The sequence below is a fragment of the Copadichromis virginalis genome, linkage group LG7, assembly GCF_057382275.1.
Source record: "Copadichromis virginalis isolate Kocher_CV1m ecotype Utaka linkage group LG7, C_Virginalis_male_GT1.1, whole genome shotgun sequence".
NCBI classification, from domain to species: Eukaryota; Metazoa; Chordata; class Actinopteri; order Cichliformes; family Cichlidae; genus Copadichromis; species Copadichromis virginalis.
This window is the reverse complement of record NC_140624.1, coordinates 45085583-45111680: the sequence shown is the minus strand read 5'-3', so window position 1 is coordinate 45111680 and position 26098 is coordinate 45085583. Positions and strand designations below refer to the sequence as shown.

Genomic DNA, 26098 nt, shown 5'->3' with positions numbered 1-26098 from the left:
GGTTGTTTTGTGGCCGTCAGTCTGAAGCACGACTCTTAGCTTTACCAATAGCGCCCACTAGAGTTGAAAAACCATAACGCGTTAGAGCGGCTGCACAGTTTATTTAGGCTTTTATCACAGGTTGGACTGAAACAATGTAATGAATACAGTGAACACCTGTGAGAACAAGAAAAAACGAGTTACTGTTCTTAATCAGGTGCTGATTTAACCATAACGGACACATGAAAAACTCAGGGAGCAAATTGCATTCTTGAAAAATGGCTACGTACAATTTTTCTTTGTGTTAAAGACAAAGTGTTTTAATCACATCAGATGTGATCAATTTCCCTCAATTTAAAAAAAAAAAAAAAAAAAAGTACACAGACACTGAGATTCTCTCCAGGAGCATGATTGCACAAGACATGACACAATCAACGAAACCATTTTCACAAAACAAGTGTTTTTTTTTGTCCCCTCCCCCATCCCATGAATAAAAAGTAAGGCATCAGAGAAAACTATGTGAAGCAAAGTGAAAGGTCTCACCATAAATTAATTCAAATATTATAGGGTATATGGGTCTGTGGAATTAGAAAAATAATTGAAAACATTAAAAAAAAAATTCATAATCAGTCTCACAGTACTGGTGCCAATAGCAGCATTTAATCAAAACATTTCTCCAACATGTAACAAAACGGGAACTCAGAACAGTAATTTGAACCATCTTCCCCAAAAACTGTGTCGCTAAATGTTATGTGCGTCTTCTTGGGATTAAAAAAAAAAAAAAAAAAAGTTATGGCTTTTGAAACCGCTGCTTTCAAAAAGACAAACAATGTAGTGCTCCCTTTGTAGTCCCAACTCATCTGGAAACAAAACAGTGACAGTAAAGACAGAGCAGCTGCTCTCACTCGAGACAGCAGAGGGATTCTTTTTTTCTTCCACCCTTTCAGATAATTCTCAATACTCAAGTATCAGCTTGATATATATATATTTTTTTTAAGCTTTGGACCTACATTTGAGATTTTCAGGACCTAAAGACTAGCAGTAAAAATAATATCACACAACAGGGAGATGAGACAAAAAGGTGGTGGTGAAGTACAGCCTCAAACTGAAAGTGATCAATTTTTTCGGGAGACGTTTTGATCATCATTACTTCACAGAAGTATGAAGCATGTGTGTGACAGACGTTAGGTCTTCAAAGGCAAACTATTTTCTGTTCTGTTAAACGATGCTACCTTCCCTCATTACTTGCATATGATTTGAACAGAGGCTCTCCGCTAAGGTTCATGCACAGACACAAACACCCAAATAAACACACTCTTTCCACACACACACACACACACACCTATCAGGTGAACGTCACTTTGTGATGTGCCCATATGAACATCAACACAGTCATACATATGTAAAAACATGTTTGTCAGAAACTTTGGCCGGATGCTGCTGCCCGAGACAAAACGGTGGCTTCAGCCTCGTCGTCTCGACCTGATCACACTCTGTTCAGTCCATCAAGCGATTGTGCGTGTTACTTCAAAATGACTGGCCATTGAAGATGCCTCGCTGAGGTTATTCTCAGTCAGTTTTTTGGACCTTCTCCGGGTTTTTCTGAACTTTTTGGTGGACGACTTTTACCGTGGTGAGAAAGTTTCCCAGGAACAGGACGAGAAATGTTAGAGCCAGCATGAATACCTAAAAGAAGAAAAAAGGGTTACAAGTCATGGCATGTGCAGCTGTGCGTCTTTCAAACAGGACACGAAAATGAAGACGACTGTTCTAAAACGCATCATTTCCTAACACTTGTGTTCGCAGACGGTTCTTGCTGTGATGAGGAAAGTGCAGGCACAGCGCGAGCAAAGTTCAACAGATTGTAGGCGACACTGAACATGGCACAGTTATTAGTGTCAGACTGGGACTTTCCCGCACAACCACCTCTGGGGTTTACAGAGAATGGTCCGAAAACAGAGAATATTCAGTGAGCGGCACTTCTCTAGGTTAAAAAGCCTTCATGTCAGAGATTAGAGGAAATGAGACGGAGGATGAGACTCTGATGGTAGGGTCAGAATTTGTAAATATAACTCTGAATACGACCCCAAATGTGGCCTTAGCTTATACTGCTACCAAATATACATGAGGAATGTACAAATGAGATCCAAAAGAAGCGTCTCAAACATTTTCCTCTTACATAAAATTATCTTTGAGCTCTGCTTCAACATGTCGGTTTGACATTTAAGCACTTGAACTGCAAATGCGATCCTTACCTGCCACTCCTTACAATCCTCATGGCTTGCCAAGCGGAACAAGGTCACAGAGTTGTACAGCTGCCAAAACTGTGAAAGAAGAGGAGGCATCATCTTTCATGATGTTGCTGCACAGACACATGTTTCTTTTAAAAAACGCCAGGCCATTTTATGCTCTTAATGCCCAGTGAGGATCTTGTGCAGTCCTCCTGAAAAGTGCAATCGAGCAATAGAAGTTTTATATTGGATACAAGTAGAAAAACATGAAAACTTACATGGCCAAAAAATAGAAAAGGCAAAAGAAACGTGAGTCCCCTCCACATCCAAGATTGAAATCCCTCTGCAGAGACAGAAAAACAGTCACTTGTCAGGTTTTGTTTTTTTGGAGTGCTCTCACTCCGATTTCACTGCTCAACAGCTTGACGTTTGAGATGTTTGAGGAAGCAGATCTGTGTCATCGGTGCTCCAGCGTGTTGGGACATCTGTGACCCTGCACGCTGATGTTAACAACTGCCCCCATCTCTCACCCATCCCCCATTTCCCCCACCCAGACACGATGTTGCAGATGACTCAAACAACTGAAATGGTTATCATCAAAAATAGCTTACCCACTGTGAGGTCCAGCTGATTTCTCTCTCCCAAAGCTCGCAGCCTGTATAAGCAGCCGCTCTGGTAGTAGTACTGAAGGAACTGAACAAAGCCTGGAGGAACAAAAAGATTAAAAATAATTATTCATCGCTGCACTTTGTAACCATGTTCTTATTGTAGAGCACTGATGGCAACAATAACAATCAACAAACTGCAGCTCTCCATGTGAAGTTTGGCTCAAAACCACAAGTTCTACATTCGGTTGAATCTGTCAGGCAGACTTTTTTTTTTTTTTTTTTTTTTAAATTATTACACTTTCAAACATTTGACTTGTCATCCAAAACCCTGACCAGAGAGCACCCTCACAGAGTTGACACCTCATGATATACATAGCAACAAGTACAACCGCCAGTGTGTCACATGACTTCCCTTCTATACTCAGGAGAAGACATATTTCCACAAACTGCTTAACAACGGCTGATGAAGCAGCTACAATCTCATCATTTTCCATCACTGTTAAATAAACTGCTCTTTGTTATAGTCCGGTTAGTTTTTAGGCCTTTCTACAACCTTATTAAATCCAACTATCAACTTTAAATCATCTGTATTATTAAAGCTCTTATTTAAAAAGGTTCTCACCAGGAACCTTTTTACAGACATTTACAGCAAGTTCTGCAAATACAGATCAAATCTAATCCCAGACTACAACAAAGATTTAATGAAGCTCTTCACTGACAGCTTTTTATTTGTGTACCTCAGCTCAATCCAGTTGTATGGCTCCATCCAATGACTTGTACAGTTTAAGAGTAAATATACAGACACATAATACAAAGAGACACGGTTTGCAAGAGCAGTTGCAGACACACTAATAAATCTTAGCTGCCTACAAATGGAAAGGAAAAGTATTCAAATCCAGTTTTTCCAACATCATTGTGAACATGAGATACTGTGACATGACTTTCTAACTACTGTATTTCTTTGTAGTACAAACTTGTAAGTAGGGATGGGTACCGGTGTCCGGTGCCATCATGGCACCGGTTCTGACATAAACGGTAGTAACCAGACCGAAAAGCAGCGCACATTTCGGTGCTTTTTTTCCTGAGCTGTGATACACTTCTAGCCAATAATTTTACGTTTCCGAGGATAGTAGGCGGGTCCAGGTACGTGCGTTCTTTTAGAGCAGAGCTACAGATTAAAAATGTCCAAGGCGAAGCGGTCATAAGTCTGGCTGTACTTCATAGCAAAATATGCAAACTCAGCAACCTGCAACAAGTGCTTTAAGCCGATACTGTGATACTGTCAAAGGAGGTAACACCTCAAATCCGATGAAACACCTGGCGACGCATAGCGGGTTTTTTTAAAAGCCCAGAAATGCGCCGTATGATAGCTTGCTGCGAGACCTCACACCGAGCACATCTACTGTGCGTGGGTTGCCTGTTATCGGACCCGGAGTTAGCAATATCCCCCAAAAACACGAAGAGGAGAGTCCTGGCCCCTAGCCCTGTCAGTGTAGCAGAAATGATGATGGATGATGAAGGCAGCAGCAGCCGTTCTTCTCTGCGTGAGTAGCTTAATGTTGTTCGCGTGTAATTTACGTTTAGTAGGCTAACCACGTTATTACATTAATGCATGTAAGGTGAACTAGCAAACATCATCATAGCTACATGCGGCTGTCTTCTTGTTTGATGGCAGATACTCCCTTCACCCTGGCCAAAAAGGCTAAAATGACCAAAGAAAAAGTGGAAAACAGTTAAACATGAGAGGTTTTGGACAAAGTTTGTGTTTTTTCCATTGTTTAAGCACTGCTTCCAGCCAAGAGTGATACCATATATGCCTCATAGCTGCAGAAAAGGCTAACATTGTTATCTTTTTACAAAAAACCAGCTGAACATGAGAGGTTTTTGGACCAATTTTGTGTTCTCCAGTCTTTGAGCACCGTTTGAGCACCGGCACCGTTTCAAAAGTACCGATTTGGCACCGGTATCGGATAAAACCTAAACGATACCCATCCCTACTTGTAAGTCATCACCTTTAAGTGCTGCCCCATCCTGAAGTCATTCAAAGTTTTTGTTTTATTGGGGGGTTATGTAACAAATTTGGTTTTGCAAGTGACCTGACCTTGCCCTCTTCTGGCACAGTGTGGCATCACACCACAGTGTGACTGCATGTGAGCGTCTGACATGGGAACATTCAAGGGAAAATAGTGATGAAAGCATCTGAAGTTTGTTTTACCCCCTCTGGGTCCTCAACTAGAGCTTTGATTTACAGAGTGTGTGTGTGTGTGTGTGTGTGTGTGTGTGTGTGTGTGTGTGTCTCTCCCCTTTTTTTTTTTTTTTTTTTTTTTTTTAAATATTGAAATCCCAGATTTTAGACCTTAAGCTCAAGTGCATCTTCTCTCTCCATGCACAGTTTTATGCAATAATTGGCTGAAGGGCAGAAATTATTATTTTCATCCCTTAAATATCACAAAAGCCAAATAAAATGTGATAGAAGCACCTCCAATCTGACAATTTGCTTTTTAATATTTCTTTTTGTTTACTTCCGCAAATAATCAAAATATATTTGTCTCCGTCTCCAGGAAGACACTCGTATTGCCAACTATTGATGCAATTGGTAGTCATTTATTTGGCACTGCGACAGCATGGTGCCTCAAATGTGATGCAGTGTGGCAATGTTTGACGAAACAACAGAAAACCATGTGAAATGCATTATTTGTTATGAGGTTCCTTATAACAAACAGGAAAGGCTTTCATGCTTAAAACCCCTTTTTTTAAACTGAGGTTTAAGTCAACCCTAAGTACTTTTAGTACTGTACTTCATCTATACTTTTCAGTGGTGTGCCCAGATTGCTCTGCTGTCATGATGTAACTGAGCTGTTTATGTTGGACTTTGAACTATTAAATCTTGAACTGTTGCTTTTAAAGAAGCGCAGGAAGGGGAGTTGGAAAAACAGAAGAATACCTGCTGAAGTTCTGAGCAGCAGAATGAGGAAAGGTGAGAGATTTAAGAGACTTTGACTGTGGGATGGTTGTTTCTGCCAGACGAGCTTGTCTGAATATTTCATAAACTACTCAGCTGCTCTGATTTTGCCCACATAACCATCTCTAGAGTTTACAGAAAATGGTCCAAAAACGAGACAACACCCCATGTGAAAGCTCAAATAACCTCAAACTGGTTTCTTAAAAATCACAAAGAGTTCACTCTACTCAGATTACCTCCAAAGTCATCAGATCTCAGTCTAATAGAGGACCTTTGATTTATTGGAACTGGAGTTTTGCATCACATATGTGCAGCTGACAAATCTGCAGCAACTGTCAATATGGAGCAAATGTTTCGAGGACCATATTGAATCTTACATGTCATGAAGAATTCTGATCTGAACGCAAAAGGGTTCCCAACTTGGTACTAACATCTGTATCTAATAAAGTGGCCAGTGAGTGTAAAAAAATAAGCTAATTTAGCACTAAGTAAATGAATTAATCTCATGGATTCATCTTACTTTGATAGATGGAGAAGGCAAGAAACTGGCTCCTGAACATCTGATACATAGCTCCTTCTGGCCTGAGGAAAGAAAAGACCAACTCATTCACATTTCCCAAAATAAAAACAACACAATGCTGAATCAACAAAGACAATATCTCACCATGTCAGCATAACACCTGACAAGAAGGTGGAGACATAATGGTGAGACACCCACCACCCTTTGATCCTGAAAAGAAAAAAGGAGGAACTTGAAAATTTTCCCAACTAAAAATCTTCCATAGACAAAGGCTTTAATTTAAAAATAACCCACTAAAGGATAAATGCTCCGATAGTAGCAACACACCTGGAGCCGTTGTTTATGAGGATGCTTTCCCTTATGGTCAATGTGCAGTAGTACCACACCAACAAAAAGTTGAAGATTTCATCAGTGACCCTAAACAAGGCAGAAAACAAATAAATAAGAAGTCAATCCTTAATAAAATAACACCACCAGTCATGCTTTGAGGGGGAGGTAGGTTATCTCACCGACAGTTTAGAAAGAAGAGGCAGGTTATTGCTCCGAACATCAGGATTATTGTCATGTAAAGCTTGAACTTCTCATACTCGTCTTTGTAGGCAAATCTTTGTACATAAACGGAAGAAAGAGATGATAAGAGACTGACATAAAAAAAAAAAAAAACAATCTGAACCCACAGCGGGAACCTGCTCCTGAGGCTAAAAGGTGACACATACTTTGCCTGGTTGCTGAGAAGGGTTACATTCACGTTGCCCAGGACCAAATTCAAGTATAGTCTGAAAATGAAAAGCATGCAAGTTAATGAAATAAAGCTTAGTGATTACAGCAGATCTCTCACTAACAACAAATAGTACTCACCCATTTTTCTTTGGCAAATATGCTTCCATGTCAAAGAAAACATTTTCTTTATCTTTTATTTGTGTTTTGATGTCAGTTATTAGTTTCAGCTCTTTCTCGTCACACGTCTGTGCGCACCTGTAAGGAAAGCAGAAGGGCAAAAAGAGAAAAGACGAAGGATACTTTTCACTCTCCATGATATCACCGAAATCAAAACCAGATCATTTAAGTGCTTATTTTAGTCGTGGGAAACCGTCGACTACTTGCTTGACTACTTTTATAGCAGGTGTACTTACTTGGTTAAACTGTGCCTCAAGTCTTTCAGACATTTCCTCTGTTTACTGATGGCGTTGCTGCAAGTTGCTTGAAGACTGGTGAGCTCTTCTAGTTTTTGTCTGTATATTTTGTGAGTTTCCTGTGAATAAATTAAATACATGTCTGGTTAGAAACATCTGCTGAAATGCAGAAATAAGGATTAAGCACAACCAGCTAGGACTTAAAGATAAATACAGCCACAACTGAATCAAAATACAAATACAAAGAAAAGCCAGTGGGTGTTTACAGATTAACTTCAACTGAAATTTGTCATATTCCCTTGAAAACCTTGTTTGATAGAATAAAAATGCATTATTATCCCACACAAGTCTTTGCCAAGCTTTAAAAAACAAACAAAACAACAAAAGATGAAACTTTTGGCTCATAGTCTCTTTCAGCAGTAGTGGAAAAACTGTCCAACCTTTCTGTATGAAGACAAACCGCAAATTCCACAAATTTGCGCTCGTAGCTACACTGTCATCACTTTCTCCCCATCAAAAAGCATGAAGCATCTGACACACACACACACACACACACACACACACACACACCTGTCTTTTACCTGACAGCTTCAATAAGAATTATAAATTAATTAAAAGTAAATTATATCATTTGGAAATATGAACTGCAGTTCAAACAATTAGTAGACTTCAAAATGTAAATAGAAATGTCCTGGCTAAACACTGAAAACTGATGACACACCCATATATAGTCATGCTTCTAAGTTTAAGTTCTTTTATCATTAATTACATACCCATTTTTATTAATCCTATTTATTTATTCATTCTGTTCATTTATTGTCATTTTAATCCTAAGAGAAAGTACAATGAAAGTTTGCCTATGTATAATGACAATAAAAGTTCATTCATCCATTCATGCTGAGAGTGACTCACTATCCTCTGAATCTTTGAGCCTTTAATACTCTGTTCTTCAGTGAAACAGTCCCCGTAAGCGGATCCTATTGTCATACATGTAAACTACATGTAAGTTTGCTAATCAGGGGTCAGATTCCTATCCCCCTTAGAGCCAGTTCAACCCCCTTTGTTGTACCTCCATCCATCCAGCACACCATCACAAAAGCAGGACTGATCTCTTCAGCAGAGAACAGTAATTGTTTAATACTTGTCCTATGAGTGTCCTTATGATGAAATAATTCAAAGCTAGCGACACTACAAAAAGTAGGGAGAACTCCCCAGCAATTAATAGGTAAAAGAAAGCAATCTACATGCAGCTCTCATTTGTTGTGTTTCAGCATTCTTTGTTTTATCACATGATCATTTCCTGACATCAGTTATGATGAGGCAAATGGCCTGTTAAAAGAATGGGTTATACCAGTCAGCCAGTACTGAGCACACGATCTAAGTACACGTCCATTCAAACTGACACGAAAACGATGCAAAATCTGTTTTAAATTCTTCTATGGGTCTGGCACCAGTCTCTCTCTCTCAGAGGTCACATAATCATCATATACAGATAAACATAAGTCAGATGCTATGCAGCTGGCCTCCTGGTCCCAAGATCTATACACACAGGAGGAATCAGCTTTTAGCCATCGTGGCCCCAGTGTCTGAAGGTGAATGACTCCACCTCAGTGGCAATTTAAAAAACCCTTGACTTTTGTTTTTTTAATTGAAGTGGGCTCAATATTTCTGTACGTGTTAAAGCTTTACGACATTTTTCTTTTATCGTTTCATAATTTGTTTACACATTTGTTTATAGTTGTAAAAGTTTAGTCAAAATATGTGTATTAACATTCTCTAAAGAACTGCAGCTGTTTGAAAGATGTAAATAAAGCTGAAATATAAAAGCTATAATATGAACGGGAGGCGGTTTCTGCTCAGTTTCAGATCCACGTGTGCACAAACTGTGAGGTGTCTCAGAATCAGAGATTTTAGGCGAACAATACAGTTTCTTATCTTCATGTTGTTCAAAGTTAGCAAACTATGGCTAACGTGAGCTAGCGTGTCAACTTCACGATGGCTGCTGATGTCCCCAAGGACTCCTAAATAAATCACCCAAGCCAAAGACCCAGAAACTAATTTGTGAAGCCACTTTAACCTCTACCTCAACTTCGGTAGCAATGATTTAACATTAGTCAATAGCACAACAATGCAGTGTGCGGTTAGCTAAGTTACTGTATCTGCTTATTAGCAGCAAAGCACATTAGCCCTAAGAAGACTATTGCTAATGTTAGCGACTACAACACAGCGATGTTACAGTAAAGTCAGAAAAATTATAAAACGCACGGCAAATATATTGCATCCCTCGGATACTGCTGCCAACAGCGCACTTATTGGCTCGATGCTCGGTTTACGGATGACCTGAGAATGAATGGCGAATAGGAAAGAGCTAGACAAACTGCTACAGAACCCTGCATGTCCTCGACGGCACGCTAGCACAAATTATACTATACTCGTTTAAGAGTTTTCAGTCACCTGTAATTGTTGATATTCCTCATCAATTTCCTCCCACTCCGCCTGAAACCTCGGCTTGGACATTGCAGTGTTGTAGCTTATTCGGCGAAGAAGACTCTTTCACAAGGCTTTTCACCCACGGGCTGCTCCTGCTCCGGCCACTCAGGCGAGTTTTAACTCTTGTGCGGAGCATGCGCACTTCGTAAACCGCCGTGATGACCAAACACTGTGGTTTAACCACGGTTGAAGCCATCAAACAGTAAATAAAAAAAACTAACGGCAGATAAATAAAACATGACTTGTGGATTAAAAATGACACCCAAACATGTTAAACTCGAATTTTTAAATGGTCTCCCAATTACATTTATAAGTCACCAATAACTGTACACATTGCTGTTGCTAGGATACAGCATACAAACTTGCTCGCCTGCTGCTGCTGGTCACCAGGGAAGCTGTGTACGGCTAGTCGTGTAACATGTTTTCTGGATTTCTTCGGTAAATTAATGGCTTTTGTTTGGCAAAGTTTGCAAGCGGATTCAGTTTCAGTAAGTTATCCGCTTGGAAACTCCGCGAAGGTACAACTACTTTGCTATTTTGCTTTTCCACGTTTCTATTTTACTTGTAATGCTAACTAAGCTGGAGAGCTTAACTAGTTTCCTTAGATTACCTTGTGGCTACTTTTCATATTCTGAATTAGAAAATACAGTTTTGATATACAATTAGACATCATGGAAAAGTGTGTTTAAAATACTGTCAATTCCTAATTAAAACCTCAAAGAAGGGCAGTGTTTTTTGTTGTTGTTGTATGAATTTGGTGATACGTACTGCTTAATGGGTATGGAAGCTTGTTTGTGCCACCAACAAAACTTTTTTTTTTTTTTTTTTGACATCTATCAAGTCAAAAATGTATGTTAGGTATCTCAAAAAATAAAATATCAATTTACTAACTCAAACATGACAAAATAATTTTAAAGTTTGAGTTATTAAGTCATATTTTGAGACAATAACTTTAGATTTTGACTTATGGGTGGCAAAAAATACAAATAAAAATATTTGTTTTCATTTTCAGTGGCAGAAAGACAGCAAACATGTATTTGTTTTTTTAAATTTCATTCTAATGCTTACAGGTTTCATCAAGCTACAACTAGCAATGCCATTTCTCAAAAGACCTCCAACTAGTCCCCCATTGTCAACACTGCTGGACATTAAATCACAGAAATGTGGACTACGACACACAGTTTTCTCAGCCAGTGGAAACGAATACACCGGGGAGTGGCAGAACAATAAGAAGCATGGTGAGATATAGTTTGTCGTCAGCTTCCACTCAACTCCTGAGAGGTTCGAAGTATAGTGCAGCTGTCATGTTTGCTTGTTTGTTTATTTATTTTTATAAGGCAAGGGAAATCAGGTTTGGAAGAAGTCTGGTGCCATTTATAATGGAGAGTGGAAATTCGGAAAACGTGACGGGTATGGTACCTACAGCATTTTACTCCCAGAATCAAAGAAGTATGTGAAGAAGTACTGTGGTGAATGGACAGATGGAAAGAAGCATGTATGTATCTGCCATAATGTTTCACATGCACGCTACAAGACATATCGGTATGTATGGACAGTGATGTACTTGTCCGGCTTCTCAGGGGTATGGCACATACTTTTACAAAAACTCATCAGTGTACGAGGGGGAGTGGAGCGAGGACCAACGGAGTGGCTGGGGAAGGATATACTATGCAAATGGAGACATCTATGAGGGCAAGTGGCTGAAGGATAAGAATCATGGAGAAGGAATCTTTATATTTTGTAAGAGAAAATTTTCTATACATGCATGTGAATCAAAACTAGATTATAATTTGGATGTTATAATGCGACTTTCAAATTTTTGTTTAAGCAAATGGAAACAGGTATGAAGGTAGCTGGCGAGAGGGGAAGAAGGATGGTCATGGAAAGTTCTACTACTGTGACAAAGGCCAGCTTTATGAAGGCCTTTGGGTGGATGGAGTGCCAAAATGTGGGACCCTGTCTGATGTTGGGAGAGATGGCGCACCAATGCCTGCAAAATATCAGATTCCAAAGGTACAGCGTTGCTTCTGACTGTTACAGCCATGGATCAAAATTAAATTACACGACTAATTACATTACACTGCTTACATGACATAATCATATGAGCACTGACAACAAAGCCCTGTTCCATTTGTACTACTGTGCATGAAAGCATGCACTTATCTTCTATTTTCAGGTACACCTGATCAATACTCAGCTGGTTTTAAGGGAAGCCGAATCAGCTTACCTTGGCCGGTTCTGATAAACAACAAGAGGATCAAGAGCAAGTTTCCACTTCACCGCATGCTTGCTGATAAAGAATAAAAAAAAAAAAAGCATAATGGGTTCGCAGCATGTATCCATTTTGTCACAGATTATTTGTCCTTGTCAGAGGGGCAAAATCCTTTAATCATCCATTAATGTGACAAATTTATCTGTTGCCAATGCCAATTAAAAGTGTTTAGATAATAGATCATAAAGGAAAAAAATGCCTCATCAGATTTTTTATATGTATGTATGTGTATGTATGTGTATGATTGTCATATGATAAATTCAGTATTACACATCCATCTGTTTGTCATATGGTGTCTGATCACACATTAGCCTTGAGTGTGTAAATCCTTGTGAACTTGTAACTAACACACAAGCCGCTTTGTTCTGTTTATAGTTTGTGTAGTTGTCCTAAGAATAAAACACTAGTCCTAACAACCAGTCTGTAAGAGGATGATATTTTGCTATGTTTACCACATCTAAACCTTGAAAAATACTACTGCTTCTCAAAGAAATACAAAAAGATAAAATTTCATATTATTCTATATTCATCGCACACGCAGTGATATATTTCACTACATTTCTTTTTTCTTAATTTTGGTGATTATGGAATATAGATGAAAATCAAGAATCCTGTATCTAAAATTATTAGAATATTTAATTTAGAGTTTGAGTAAATTACTATTCAAACAGTATAAATACAGTGTATCTCACGGTTTAGTTCAATACCACCAACCACAATCATGTGGAAGACTGCTGACTTGACAGTTGACTAGATGATGATGATCATCACTGCGAATGAACACAGGAAGTCATTGCTGAAAAGGCTGGCTGTTCTCGAGAGTGCTGCATCACAGGATTTAAAAAGTTGACTGCTAGTGTGGCAAGAAAGGGTGCAAAAAAGATAATCACACCTTTGAGAGGATTGTCAAAAACAGCTGACTCAGGAAGTGATATTCAGGCACTCCTGAAGCAGAGACATCACAAATGTCTTACCTCGGCTAAAGATGAAGAACTGAATTTGCTCAGCGGTCCAAAGTTCTCTTTTAAGACGAAAGCAAATGTTGCATTTTGTTTGCAAATTACAGTCTTAGAGGTTTGGAAGAAGAACTGAGAAGCGCAGACTCCATAGTGTCTGAAGTCCAGTGTGAAGTTTCTGCAGTCTGTGGTGATTTGAGGTGCTGTATTATCTGCCGCTGTTTTGGTGTGTGTCCTGTGTTTTACATCAACTCCAAAATCAACACAGATGTCTGCCAGGGTTTTCCAGTGCTCTGCATGCTTCCATCTGCTGACAAGCTTTAAGGAGATGCCAATTTTCTTTTCCAGCAGGACTCAGCCCCTTCCCACAGAGCCAAGCATTCTACTACAAGGTGTGCTGACTCTGCCGTTACTGTGTGCAAGTGGTCAGCCAACTCAGGAGACTGGATTTCAGATTTTCATGAGCTACAAGCCATACTCATCAAAATTAAAACAAACAAAAAAAAAGCTTAAAATGTCACTCTAAGTGTAATATGGTTTCCCCTTTAGAAATACAAAAAAAAAAACAAAAAACTTTTTCATTATATTTTAATTTTTTAGAATTCACTAGCAACTGGATTATGGCCATCTATCAATGTTCCAGCTGCTTAAGTAAACACATCTCTGACCACATTTGGACTACAGCCTCACATAGACTCTTAATTCAAAACTTTTTATGTTAAAAACACAATTGGAAAGCTCTCCGTATGTACTTCAAGACTGAATCACAAAGGCAAAATGCCAGTTCAGAATATGTGAGTGCTCAGACTCTTCAAAATACAGCACTAACAATTAATATTAACATTAAGTTTCCAGCAGAGATCCCAATGAGATTATAAAGCTGTGTTAGTGTGTATAAAAATGTCAGCAGTCTAAGGCAAACAGATAGGACTAAGCTCTTTTTCATACATATACTGCATAATTTTCTAGATAATCTAGTGTGTGATAACACAAATGTCTGGCTTGCTCTGACATTAGAGGCTCTTTATCCTGCCAGCTCCATAGTGCAAAGTCTGTGTAATATAAGGACAGAACATCTATCTATTGGCAAGTCAGCATCCTCACGAAGCCCAAACCAGACTCTCCACAAGCAGTCACATTTTTTGATTTTTGCTATGATCGTTAACTTTTAACATCACTTTGTGAAAAGGTGTTTATTTGAACACCACAGCCTGTGCAAAACGAGACAGCAAAACATACTGAAGTTGTACTGTAAGTTGTGCAGCTGATTAGTCGACACAAATGGAGAGCATTCTGAATGCAAATGATGAACATTTAAAAAAACAAAAACAATAAGACCGTGTAAATAAAGGGTTAAATACACGTGGTGCACATGGTAATATACATAAACAAATGAAGTATTCACTGACAGACGGTTAAATAAATACAGCAGGCAGCAACAGACAGGATTCCAGGTTACTGTTCAGACATCTCTCCCATACCGTTGGAGATCAGTGAGGCAGCTACCACTGTTAAGACTTTCCGATTTCAAGCTACATGCAGCACGGCGGATATACGAGTTCACAGTCAATCAAGTGTGTTTTCTAAAAAATACAACTGTTCTTCACAAAATAAGTTTCACAATAAAGAGTGAGATTAATCTTCATTCCTGTAAAAACCATAGAAGCCAATAACGAGGCTTCTGACTTGGAGAATTCCCAAAGGGGTCACGAGTTCCAACACAGATGTGCATCAGCTGGACCTGACTATGGGAAATGTGAGCTTGGCGACTGCAAGATGGAAGATTCTCCTCTGTTATCAAGCTCGTTCTGTAGCCTGGTGAGGTTGGAGAGCTCCTCCAGCTCCTCAAACTGTCTGTCAGTCTTGTGGCTCACCAAGGAGCGATAGAAATGCACAGCGAAGACTATGAAAACCAAACCAAAGGGCACCATGATGGAGGTGGAGGTAATGGCAGCAGCCACTCCGGAGGAAACTGTGCTGTTGCTGGATTTGTTGGGCTTGATGGGCAAAAACTTAACCCAGCAGAGTAGAACCACCTCTGCCAGGAAGAGCAAAGTACCAATGACTGTGGAAAACGCCCACGCCAGCTCAATGTGCCGGTGCATTCGCTCATGTGGGGACTCCTTCACCGAGTTGAGATTGTGGACGTTGCTCACGGCCTCTATGTTGGGTAAAATGCAGGTGCTGACCATCAGAGCGAACAGGTGAACGGCTACGAGCACAGTGGTGCAGGCACTGAAGGCAATAAGGAGGGCAGGTGGGTAGGGGTAGCTGTTGTCCAGCTGCACTTCTACCATAGCCACCTGAGAAGACGGAAGGAAACGGGAAACACAACGTTACAACACAGGTCAGTAATGTCCTCTAACAGATTCGGAAGAGTGCCAGTGCTTGCCAGGAGACCGTGTTACCATAGCAAATCCAGACAGCAGAGCCGAGGTCCGACTGGAAGCCTTCAGTTTAGCTCGACTCAGGTACAGCTTTCTCCAGGACAGCGCTTGCAGGGAATGCTCGTTCAGACTCATACTGCGACACTTAGCAAAAACACTCTGTTACTTAAAAAAGGACAGCGTACACTTACACAGCATTTAACCTCGCACGCTAACTGAACTGCGGAAGCAATTTCTTGTCGTTCTTCAGCGTGCCGCTGTACCGCCTGCACCTTGCATTACCCATAAGTCTGCGCGCTCCCATGGAAACATCCGCTGCTGAGCATTTGCTTTAAAAACATGGTGCTACTCATTATTAATTAGTCAGCGATAATAGTGTAACTACGGAGTTATATATGTTAGCTTGTTTCTGCCAGTATAAATAAATACATACATTTTTTGAAAAAATGGCTAAAGTCACATTTTGCCGGTACTTACTCAACCGTATGAGTAAATAACTCGAAAATTGAGGAAGTATTTGGAAATTCGAGATGTTAAGTTGAAATTTTGAGAAAATAACCGGAAAATTCAGCTTAGCTACGCTTAATGGAGGCTTGTTTCCGCCATTGATTTTTTTTTTTAAATAAATAAATAAAAATGATGCCAGGCAGAGGTAAGTTCAAATTCGGAGTTATTATCTCAAAATGTTCTCAGCGCTTTAAGTTGGTAAGTCAAGATTTTGAGTTAACCTATAATTTCGACTGAGCTACGTTTTACGGACCCTTGTTTCTCCCAGTGGAAAAAAAAGAAGTAGAAAATAAAAATAAAATGATGCCGGGGAGAGGTGAGTCGATATTTGGAGTTATCTCAAAAAAATTGAGTAACTCAAAGAGATAAAAATATGACTTAACAGTTTCGAGTTATGAAATTAAAAAATTTGCAACAATAACCCCAAATTTTGAATTAACTCTGTACTTTCCTCGCACTAGGGAAAAAGGAGAAAAAAACTGATTGAATAGCTTGAAATTTCAAGCTATTTAGTTAACATTTTAAGATAATAACTATTTTTTTTACATTTTATCTTATTTTTCAGCGGTGGAAACAAGCTTATTAGAATTGCACGTGTAAAACTTATAAACAAAGAAATAAAAAATAAACTTTTTAAGTTAAATGTACCGTTCTTTATAGTTTAATAAACGTGAGTAAATATACCTCCTTTTTATTGCTTGATGTTTAAAATAGATATCAGCGCTATTCGATAACAGGGGGTTTAACCAGTATTAGTATCATTTTTCCCCCACTACTACAATAAAACCGTGTGACGTGGGGAATGTTTATTGTTGGTGAGCGAGGTTAAAAAGCGTACTGACATGCCGTGACGTTGTCCAACAATGTTTTGGTTCCTGGCGGTGACGTAATACACAAAAACATGGTTTCCTTGTTTTGAACCCGTAAAGCGTGCTAAGTGTTTTCTCTCAACTTCGCCACGCACGGAGATGCATTCGCGAAACTGAGTGGCCGGAAAACAATCGTAAAAGACGATGGCTCAGGCCGCAGAGACGTGTGCTGAATCCGGACGCAGGCTGGTGTGTACCATCTGCCGTGTTAAATGTTAGCTTATGAGGCGAGACTGGCAGCGAGCTAATTAGTTAGCTAAGCTAACCCTCGCCACTGTGAGCGTTGGGATATCTGTCAAGTCACTTAAGATGTCCAAGTTTAAGCAAAACGAGGAAAAACGGCTAACTGTCGCATTTTAGAGTCTATAACTTCTTTTCTGATCGCAGTAGTTGAGCGAGCGTAGCGTAATTAAAACGAGATAAATCAATATCTGGAGCAGCGGAGTCGAGCAAACATTTTACAATCGCTTCCATAAAATATCACAAACAGCTGGCTTTGTAGTTTTTGCACTAGTTCACACATTCAAAGAAATGACTGCTGTTATAGTACTATCAAAACTTTAGCACAACCCACTGCTCCAGTTTGAAAGTCACACGTAAAATTAACGATCGGTTCCCTCACACGAGTCACAATGACCGTTCAAGGGGGGCAGAAAGTGGCCTTTTGGGGTAGAAAGAGTTCTCTCTTTCCGCGTGGCTCTGTTTTTGTCTTGTAAAACATCTCGTTTTCAATGGCAGCGCTCCATCTCCCGGACGATGTACGACGAAAACGAGGACCTGTCTGACGTGGAGGAAATTGTAAACATCAGAGGGTTCAGCGTGGAGGAAAAGGTCCTCAGTGACAGCTACAGCGCAGACTTTGTCCGGGTGATGGAGGGTAAAGGTAAAGCAGCACGGTGCATATTAGCTTTCTTATAGGTTACATGTGACTGCAGTAGTTTTCAAATAATTGCTTTGGACCTAAATGTAAAACTACTGTCTTGCAGACTTCACTTATGAGTATGTGCAAAGGGAGGGTCTAAGGATCCCTCTCATTTTTAAAGAGAAAGATCAATTAGGGATCAGGTGAGAAACCTTTCCTTTAAATGTGCAATGCCTGTGCACATGCTGTAGATTCAACCTACTTTCTATTTTATTTATATATATATTTATGGTTTTAAGTCTTTGGGAACTAAACAACATGCATCCCTTTCCTATAAATATGCAGAATGCCAGATCCAGAATTCACAGTCAGTGAAATTAAAGGACTAGTTGGTAAGTAGACACCGATGCACACACATGCATATTTTTACCCGTGCATATACTTATTACTCTTAGCCTGTGTGCAAACACGACCAAAGTATATCTGCATCTTCTTCAGAGAATAAGGGCTTTTGCATTGTTGTAAAAAGTAAAAAAACAAACAAACAAACAAACAAACCCCAAAACAGTCTGTGATATGGTGAGGCTCCATGCTGACTTAAAAAAATGTAATGAAGTCATGTTTCATGGTCAAATTTCCTTTTAATTTAATTTATGATGAAACATGTTCAGTCTGCACTAACTATGACTAGGCATGTGGGAAGTTTCAGGATAATGAGTAGCTGTTTTAGTTTTGTCACAACAATTTGCTAATTTTATCTGATATTATAGAAATTGCTAACTTGAAAGATATAGTAGAAATGATTTATTTACTGATCTGCCTACCAACCATCCAAATCTAGTGGATGTTGCCGATGCCAAATGCTAGAAATGGACATAAAAAATAGAAGAGAACGTCAAAAAAAGTCACATTTTAATCATGCATGTTAATACATCAGTGTTGTTTTTTGTATTTTTCTTAGGAAATAAGTTATTTAGTGAGCATGCATCTGTTAGTCACTCTGCTGTATGCCTGTATCTCTGTCTGTGTCTACCTCTTGTACTATTGTGTTATGTGTGTAGGATCATCACGATAGGTTCACCCAGGGCCTCTTGCTCATATTGTGGGGTTATGTTAAAGGTCTCATCATGCTGTTTTCTGTTTGCGACTGTTTTCTAATGCAGTGAAATATAATTATGTTAAGTGTGCCCTGGAAGAAATTGAGCCAGGGTATGATTGGGGTGTAGTTGCCCCATCTAGTGGTTAAATTTGGGAATTACAAATAAGAAGTACTGCTCTTGTTCATAGTAGAATATTTTGCAACAGTACAACTTCTCTGTGTATAAATATGACAAAGCATACGCCGACTCACAGACAGACTGCACTGGATTGTGTGTTGATGTTGATGCGTATGATCTCATTGGCTAAATTCATCATATCCTGGTTGTTTTTCGCAGGCAGTCGCCGGTCTGTGGACGTTATGGATGTGAGCACTCAGAAAGGTTCTGAAATGAGCATGGCTCAGTTTGTCCGCTATTATGAGACGCCAGAGGAAGAGCGGGACAAACTGTTCAATGTCATTAGCTTGGAGTTCAGCCACACCAAGCTGGAGAACCTCATCAAGCGTCCCACAGTGGTAATCTGCCCCCGACCCTCGCTGTGTATCATACTATAAGAGGTTTGATAGAGGTCACAAATCTGGTGAAAGATTCAAAGAAGAATGACAAAAATAGAAGATGATAGAACACTGTGATTGGTTGCTGAATGGTGCTGCTTTGATTGCTCTTATAGGTGGATCAAGTGGACTGGGTGGACAACATGTGGCCTCCTGGTTTGAAACAAAGCCAAACTGAAGCCACCAATATCATCTCAGAGATGAAATACCCCAAAGTGCAAAGGTATGCATTGCACTGTTGTGCTTTTGTTTTTATGAAGTTCTCTTTGGAGCTGTGTGTCAGTCTACGAGGGGTGAAAAAAAATTGTGTGTAGAGCAAGAAAATAAATACTAATAAAAAGAAAACACTTGTAGAAAATGTCTGTTTCTCCTCCCATCTCTCATCCATCGCTCCATCACGGTAGAGTACTGCATACTGTCACCTCCTGTACGTGCTCCTTGTTGTTGCTAGGCAGCAGGATTTTTTCCCCCTCCTCGCATAAGAGAAAGGTTTCTAACAACTGTGGTCTGACTGCACACACACACCACTCAGCCAATCAGCCGTTGAAGAGTCAAAATGAATCAAAACCAGGGCTGCCTGTCTTTTTAATGTCAGCTGCCCATATTTTCTACTGTTACACTTAAACCCTGCTAATCTCCTGTATTGTTCATAGAGGTTAGGGAGATGCTGGCAGTGGTTTAGGGTGTAACAGAGTAGAATATCAAACAAGACTATTTTACTGCTGCAATTTCAGCACACTGTGCAGAAGCTAGTTTAGAATCTATTACTTAAAATAAAGCCATTTTCAAAACTAAAACATTTCAGTCATCTGTACTCTTGTATTTTTCCCTTCAGCATACTCACTGGTGTCCCCTTTGCCTAGAGGCTTCACTTTAAAATTGTTAATCTAGTATACTGTTGCATGAAGACACATCCCATGTTGTTTCTCACCTCCTGTTCTATTTAATTGGACACCAGCTTTTTGTTAGGTACACCTGTTCAACTGCTCATTAACACAAATATCTAATCAGCCTGCTGATGTTCAAACTGAGTGGGGAATGGGGAAGAAAGGTGACATAAGTGACTTTGAACGTGGCATGGTTGTTGGTCCCAGACTCGCTGGTCATATGAAAATGTTGATTTACTGCACAGCCAACCCATCCAGGTTGCTTTGAGTTGATACGAAGGCAACAGAAGCTCAAACAACTTCTTGTTACAGCCAAGTTATGCAGAAGAGCATCTCTGAATGCATATCTTGGACTACAGCAGCAGAAGACCACACTGACATTTTTAAGATGGGGGCAGACCAACATGAAAGCATCCATCCATCCATCCATCCATCCTTCCTTCCTTCCTTCCTTCCTTCCTTCCTTCCTTCCTTCCTTCCTGCATTGTATCAGTGGTTCAGCCATCTTCTAATGGCTGCTTCCTGCAGGATAATGTGCCAGATCACATAGCTCAAACTGATTTTCTTTTAAACATGACATTGATGTCACTGTACTCAAATGGCCTCACATCAATATGAACCAACATCTGAACTGGAATGACTGACTGTTCGCTTTATAATTTCAAATAAAGTTCAGAAAAAGAAAAAAAAAAAACAGGAAAAAAACCAAAAACAATATGAACCGACATCTGAGGTATGTTCCCAGCACCTTGTTGAATCTATGCCATGAAGAATTAAACCAGCTCTGAAGGCATAACGGGGTCCAGCCGAGAACTAGTGAGGTGAAACTCGTGATATAGCTGTGGAGCGTTAAATTTTTTATTATTGTTGCAGTGAAAGCTACCCTGGATATGCTCTCATTTATGATTCACTAGGAACTCAGTCTTCTTTCATGCGGTGATAACACACAAGTCTTTAAATTAAAAAGCTGTGAAATAGTCAATAATGATGTCAGGATTTTTATTTTTTTTTTAATTTTGGCTTTGCTGTTTGACGGATGGTTCAACTGGCAAAATTCAAACTTCTTTTTATTTGTGAAGGTGTTAGATTCTCTCTCAGTGGCATTCACAGTATCATCGTGTGCAAGATGTCCTTAGAAGGGCTTTCCTTTAAATGTCTCCAAGTCAGTGGGGATTCTCTTAGAGATTATACTCTTTAGCTAAATTGGCAAATCATTTGTGTCTTGGGGTTCTAATCATTCCTAAATTAATTCCTAGAGGAGAATTGCCTTATTGTGAAGTGTTTTCTACGCTGTGTCGCTCCCGAGAGTTACCTGTGTCGGTAGCATCCTGAGATTATTGCTGCCTTGTAATTAGCCATGTTGTGTTTACCACTTTTTTCTGTTTACCTATTTACTTCTTGTCTCTTAGATGATTTTCTAATTTCCTTTGTAGGTATTGTTTGATGAGCGTGAAGGGCTGCTACACAGATTTCCACATCGATTTTGGGGGAACTTCAGTTTGGTATCACGTATTCAAGGGACAGAAAGTAAGTTTATTCTTTCTTTGTAAAGCTTGGTTGCCTCTTTAGGATATACTGATCACACCTACGAAGACGTCTGCTAATATTCCTCAAAGCTTTGAATGTTGTTAACAGTTACAGACTCTAAGTAGAAATGACTGCTTCTCCTCAGGTGTTCTGGCTTGTGCCTCCAACTCCCTATAACCTTGCCCTGTATGAGGACTGGGTCCTGTCAGGCAAGCAGAGTGATGTCTTCCTGGGAGACCGAGCTGATGGATGCCAGAGAGTGGAGCTTCAACAAGGATACACCTTCTTCATCCCATCTGGTGTGTTGGCATGGTTGTCTTAAAGTAGCCAGCAGGAATAGATTAGGCTCCGTTAATGCTCAGCTTTGAATATTTGACCATTTTATAACACATTTAACTCTCTGTAATTAAGGGTGGATCCACGCTGTCTACACTCCCGTGGACACACTGGTGTTTGGAGGCAACATTCTGCACAGCTTTAACATTCCTATGCAGCTTACCATCTATGAGATAGAGAACAGGACAAAGGTAGGAGTCTATTTTCTCCACTTTGTGGCTTAACTCTGATCTGGACTGCAATATAGTAAACTCCACGTGGGAGAAATTAATCTCTCTGAGAACCAGGGGAAGGTGAAAAGTTTACCCTTGAGAGAGACAGGAGAATAAGAGGTGTGGGCATTTGCAAAACTAATTTTTGGATAAAGTAACCCTTTCTTGGGTTCTTTCTATATTTTACTTGCGTTGTGCATTAACATCTTTGTGGCTATCTTTTTCCACTTCCTGTTAAATGTGAGCTGGTCTGCTGGGATTACAGTTGCATTACTGAGAATTCTGCATAGCCTCTGACTGTCAGAGCACAAGATACTGCTACAGATAGCAGCCGCCTCGTTCCTTATAGTCCTTTATAGTTTGACTTACGCTTTAAGCTGTTTTTTATATGCATTAAAGCTTTTGTGGTAATGGAAGGCCAACTTTGTTTTAACCTTACTTAAATGACCAATCATTGAAAGCATCCATTTGAGATTTTCATTTACTTTTTAATGGTTCTTTAATTGAATCTGTCATTTTTAAGTTTTTTTGTTTTGTCATCCCTTCAGGTTCATTCCAAGTTTCGTTTCCCCTTCTATTATGAGATATGCTGGTATGTCCTGGAGAGATACCTGCATTGCCTTACCAAACGGTCCTACTTTTCTCAGGAGATCCGTAAAGAATCTATGGGTGAGTGAAAAACCTCAATTACGGCACCAAAGTAATTGCACTCTATACCTCTTTGTGACCAACAACCACCAGCAACTGCTCGCCGGCTGGTTGGGTAATACATATTTTTCCCTAGCGACATGTGGTTGCCGGGGAGGGGAAGGGGCACTGACTGGAGCCTAACCCAGCTGGTATGTCACAGGAAGTCACTTTAGATCAAACTTGAATGTTTCAGGGGTTTGGATGTGTTGTTGTTGCTTTGTTATATGTGCTAACCTACAAATTGACCCATAATTTCAGGATTACTAACAGGTGCTCCCCAAACTAGAGAAATTATTTGCTCATTGGTATGCCCGTTATCAAAACATCCATTATAGGAAATCTGCTTTCATCCCTGCAGATTTTGAGACAAAGTCAAAGACAGAAAGCCCCTCCTCTGACTCCAGGAGTCAAGACATGAACGAGGACTCGTGTGGGACTCATGTCAGAGATGAGCAGGGTGAAAAACTAGAGAGAGTTCCTCAGGATGGACCCTGCACACCCGACAATGGGAAGGGCCAACATCTCAAAGCTGTTTTATCCATCGACTCTGAGGACAGCTGTAACCCCAGCTCGGCCTCTTTAGATTTCCTTAAAACTCCTTCAGACTCTCCAAACTCAGAGCCTCAGAATAAATGGATTCATTTAACAGAGTTTGAACTGAATGGGCTAAGGACGCTGATTGAAAAGCTCGAGTCACTCCCGGAAAATAGGAAATGTATTCCAATGGGAATAGAGAACCCCCAAGCGCTGTTGGATGACTTAAAGGTAAAAAAACCAAAAAACCAAACATGTTTGCGGCATGCCTTCAGATTACTTAACAGACAGGAATCATAGTTCGGCCCTATTTTGATTTTGTTCTCTGTGCCCGTCTAGGTTGTGTTAAAGGAACATACTGATGATGACCCTAAATCAGCCATCACTGGATATCCTGTGGTGTACTGGCCTAAGAAAACCATAAAGGTAAGAAAGTGTCACCTGCAATACATCTGTTTTCCAGCAAATATAGTGTTTTTACTTAATTTTCAGGCACTTGAGAATCATTTTATGTGCTACATACCTGTGTAGTACAAAGCTTATGCACCTTTTGCTTAAATTTGTGGTGCAAGCAACATCACTGAGTATATTTTAAATAGATATTTACCTATCAATACAGGTGTGCATATTTTATATATTTCTTTACCTATGTTATATAGGTACATATCTGGTACAGGACAATTATTAATGGCTAAGGTCCTGTCTTCCCTCACTCATCCCACCACTCACTGCACTCCTTCCCTTTAGCAGGAGATTTAACAGTTTGCATAATTTTGTCATAACGGGCTGCAGTATTGCCTAATGAAGTAAATGATTAGATATTTTTGCTCCTCTGCATAATTTGACATGTGTTTTGTTGTCATTAATGCTTTTTGGTGTGCCTTCCGAATCCAAAACAAGCCTTTAGTGTCCATAAAAACATTGTTTACTAAGAGCAGAAATTATATGGCATGTCTCACCATGTCACAGCCTTCGCGTTTTACGTTTGGGGGGACTAAATATTTACAGAGATCCAGAAATATTGCCCTCGCTAGCCTTTTTGCTGTCATATGTTTTGAGTGGTGTCGAGTTCCACAAATGCGGTGTTTCGCATTTGTTCGAAACACCGCGATACGGTTCATTTGAAATTGTGATATCGTAAGACGAAAATGGTTGTTGATGTCAGAAGGCTCGAAGTGCATTTGATGTCATGTTACCTGAGTTTCTCTAGCCATGAGCTGAGCAGCAGACTGTGAGGTCATAATTGAGGCTTTTCATTTATTATCCAAATATAACAACAACAACAAAAAAAACATGCTCCTTAATATCAGTACAATTCTTATCTCACTCACGGTGTAACATAAGATATCCCAAAACAAATCAAAATGTGAATAAATGGCTTTAATCTGTGTGATGGTTGCAATTTTAATTAGAAGTGTTTAAATATGCCACGGTGCTGCTCTATTTTAGTCGCTGAATATGTGTGATTAAAAATGTATCCAAACAAACCCACAAGACATCGGAGCCTCAGCTGAAAGTTTAAGAATGAGATGTGCTTTACAGGAATGCATGAAAGTGAAGTTTGTATGGGTCTTACAAACCCTCAGGATCTCCCCCACCGGGCTCTCCAAAGGCCAGCTGCTGGTCGTGGGGCCTCTTTGTGTTTGCCTTTTGTAATGAGATGCCATCTGGCTCTGGCTGTGCAGAGCCTGCTCTCCTCTCCCTCTGCTACTCATCATAAATATGATAATACCTTTACTGCATTTTCTCTCCACATTGGATGGAGGCAGACTCCCCCCGAGTGCATATTCTGATTCACAGCAGCCTCCCATTGGCTCTGCGCTGCCCAGCACCCCCTCCTCTTCCTCAGTGAGTCGATCCATATTAATGAGGCAGGCTTGTATGTGTTTCCTACATCTGCTTGTGGTATTGTGGAGCTTTTGGAGCAGGAGGGAGGGCTATAGGCCTGACAGCAGTAGCAGGAGGAGGAGGAGGAGGAGACTGCAGCCATGTCAGTTTGCTGTAAGCTGGACGGTATCTGAAAACCAGCCATGGCCATGTCGCTGAGCGCTGATGATGAGGACTACGACTCAGACTCCGAGCAGGTTAGCACCCTAAAAGCCCTGCAGGCAGGCGTAAGCAGGCCGCCAGAGGAATGCTTGTGTGAGACAGAGCAGTGTGCAGCATCACAGGGCAGTGAAGTAATGGAGATACCTGAAGACAAAAGCACTGATTCAGTTTATCTTCTGTGCTTGGGCTTTGATTTTCTATTTTATTTTTTTGCCTTTGTTTTTATTTTTTTTTGCTTCTTTTTTTGTGGTAGATTTGTTGTTTGTGCGTGCGTGCGTGCTTGCATTTTTATTATCAGATAAATCCAGCAATAGGAGCTTCTGTTTATGTAGCTCGAGGTTGCTATTGGTTGTGTGAAGATGCAGGAGCTGAATCTCTAACGGTCTGATTGTAAACCTATCGATTGATATCAGAATACATGTCATGGTAAACC

The 26098-nt window shown here is 40.0% G+C and overlaps 4 protein-coding genes across 9 annotated transcripts in view; 2 read left to right on the top strand and 2 right to left on the bottom strand.

The window, feature by feature from the left end:
- Positions 1-85: 85 nt before the first annotated feature.
- Positions 86-10267, bottom strand: tmem120b (transmembrane protein 120B). Its single transcript, XM_085463640.1, has 12 exons — positions 9888-10267; positions 7434-7552; positions 7159-7275; positions 7017-7076; positions 6810-6905; positions 6628-6717; positions 6445-6510; positions 6301-6362; positions 2822-2914; positions 2489-2553; positions 2235-2303; positions 86-1665 (listed from the first exon to the last, which is right to left on the bottom strand). Exons 1-12 carry the CDS (start codon positions 9948-9950, stop codon positions 1549-1551), a joined length of 1017 nt encoding a protein of 338 aa, XP_085319766.1. The 5' UTR covers positions 9951-10267; the 3' UTR covers positions 86-1548.
- On the top strand, positions 10255-12611 carry morn3 (MORN repeat containing 3). Of its 5 annotated transcripts, none has more exons than XM_085463646.1 (6): positions 10255-10361; positions 10994-11161; positions 11261-11418; positions 11504-11663; positions 11752-11936; positions 12100-12611. In XM_085463646.1, exons 2-6 carry the CDS (start codon positions 11017-11019, stop codon positions 12163-12165), a joined length of 714 nt encoding a protein of 237 aa, XP_085319772.1. In that variant the 5' UTR covers positions 10255-10361; positions 10994-11016; the 3' UTR covers positions 12166-12611. The 5 variants fall into 5 exon arrangements, with proteins under 5 accessions (XP_085319772.1, XP_085319769.1, XP_085319771.1 ...); XM_085463643.1 differs by having other exon boundaries at positions 10294-10411; positions 12076-12611; XM_085463645.1 differs by having other exon boundaries at positions 10294-10441.
- A 1717-nt stretch (positions 12612-14328) lies between these two features.
- On the bottom strand, positions 14329-15904 carry orai1b (ORAI calcium release-activated calcium modulator 1b). The gene is made up of 2 exons (XM_085463637.1): positions 15560-15904; positions 14329-15454 (listed from the first exon to the last, which is right to left on the bottom strand). Exons 1-2 carry the CDS (start codon positions 15671-15673, stop codon positions 14897-14899), a joined length of 672 nt encoding a protein of 223 aa, XP_085319763.1. The 5' UTR covers positions 15674-15904; the 3' UTR covers positions 14329-14896.
- Positions 15905-16199: 295 nt separating this feature from the next.
- Positions 16200-26098, top strand: part of kdm2bb (lysine (K)-specific demethylase 2Bb) — a 30270-nt gene continuing 20371 nt past the window's right edge. Inside the window, exons 1-12 of one of the 2 annotated variants that reach the window (XM_085463633.1) lie at positions 16200-17103; positions 17653-17797; positions 17901-17979; positions 18122-18168; positions 19213-19391; positions 19547-19653; positions 21751-21844; positions 21990-22143; positions 22256-22371; positions 22941-23061; positions 23441-23847; positions 23956-24042. In XM_085463633.1, coding sequence (XP_085319759.1) covers positions 17059-17103; positions 17653-17797; positions 17901-17979; positions 18122-18168; positions 19213-19391; positions 19547-19653; positions 21751-21844; positions 21990-22143; positions 22256-22371; positions 22941-23061; positions 23441-23847; positions 23956-24042 — 1581 coding nt within the window. In that variant the 5' untranslated portion in view covers positions 16200-17058. Of the gene's footprint in view, positions 17104-17652; positions 17798-17900; positions 17980-18121; positions 18169-19212; positions 19434-19546; positions 19654-21750; positions 21845-21989; positions 22144-22255; positions 22372-22940; positions 23062-23440; positions 23848-23955; positions 24043-26098 lie in introns of those variants that run through there. The other variant, XM_085463634.1, reaches the window with a different exon arrangement.

What these genes read in the sequence shown, in the direction of transcription:
- tmem120b (XM_085463640.1), bottom strand. Translation starts at nt 9,950, where the DNA reads ATGTCCAAGCCGAGGTTTCAGGCGGAGTGGGAGGAAATTGATGAGGAA. An exon ending in AGGAATATCAACAATTACAG is followed by an intron (nt 7,553 to 9,887) that starts GTGACTGAAAAC and finishes ATTTATTCACAG; the next exon opens with GAAACTCACAAAATATACAG. An exon ending in CTTTTCTATTTTTTGGCCAT is followed by an intron (nt 2,304 to 2,488) that starts GTAAGTTTTCAT and finishes CTTCTTTCACAG; the next exon opens with TTTTGGCAGCTGTACAACTC.
- orai1b (XM_085463637.1), bottom strand. Translation starts at nt 15,673, where the DNA reads ATGAGTCTGAACGAGCATTCCCTGCAAGCGCTGTCCTGGAGAAAGCTG. An exon ending in TGCTGTCTGGATTTGCTATG is followed by an intron (nt 15,455 to 15,559) that starts GTAACACGGTCT and finishes CCGTCTTCTCAG; the next exon opens with GTGGCTATGGTAGAAGTGCA.
- morn3 (XM_085463643.1), top strand. Translation starts at nt 11,017, where the DNA reads ATGCCATTTCTCAAAAGACCTCCAACTAGTCCCCCATTGTCAACACTG. An exon ending in GCAGAACAATAAGAAGCATG is followed by an intron (nt 11,162 to 11,260) that starts GTGAGATATAGT and finishes TATTTTTATAAG; the next exon opens with GCAAGGGAAATCAGGTTTGG. An exon ending in AGAAGGAATCTTTATATTTT is followed by an intron (nt 11,664 to 11,751) that starts GTAAGAGAAAAT and finishes TTTTTGTTTAAG; the next exon opens with CAAATGGAAACAGGTATGAA.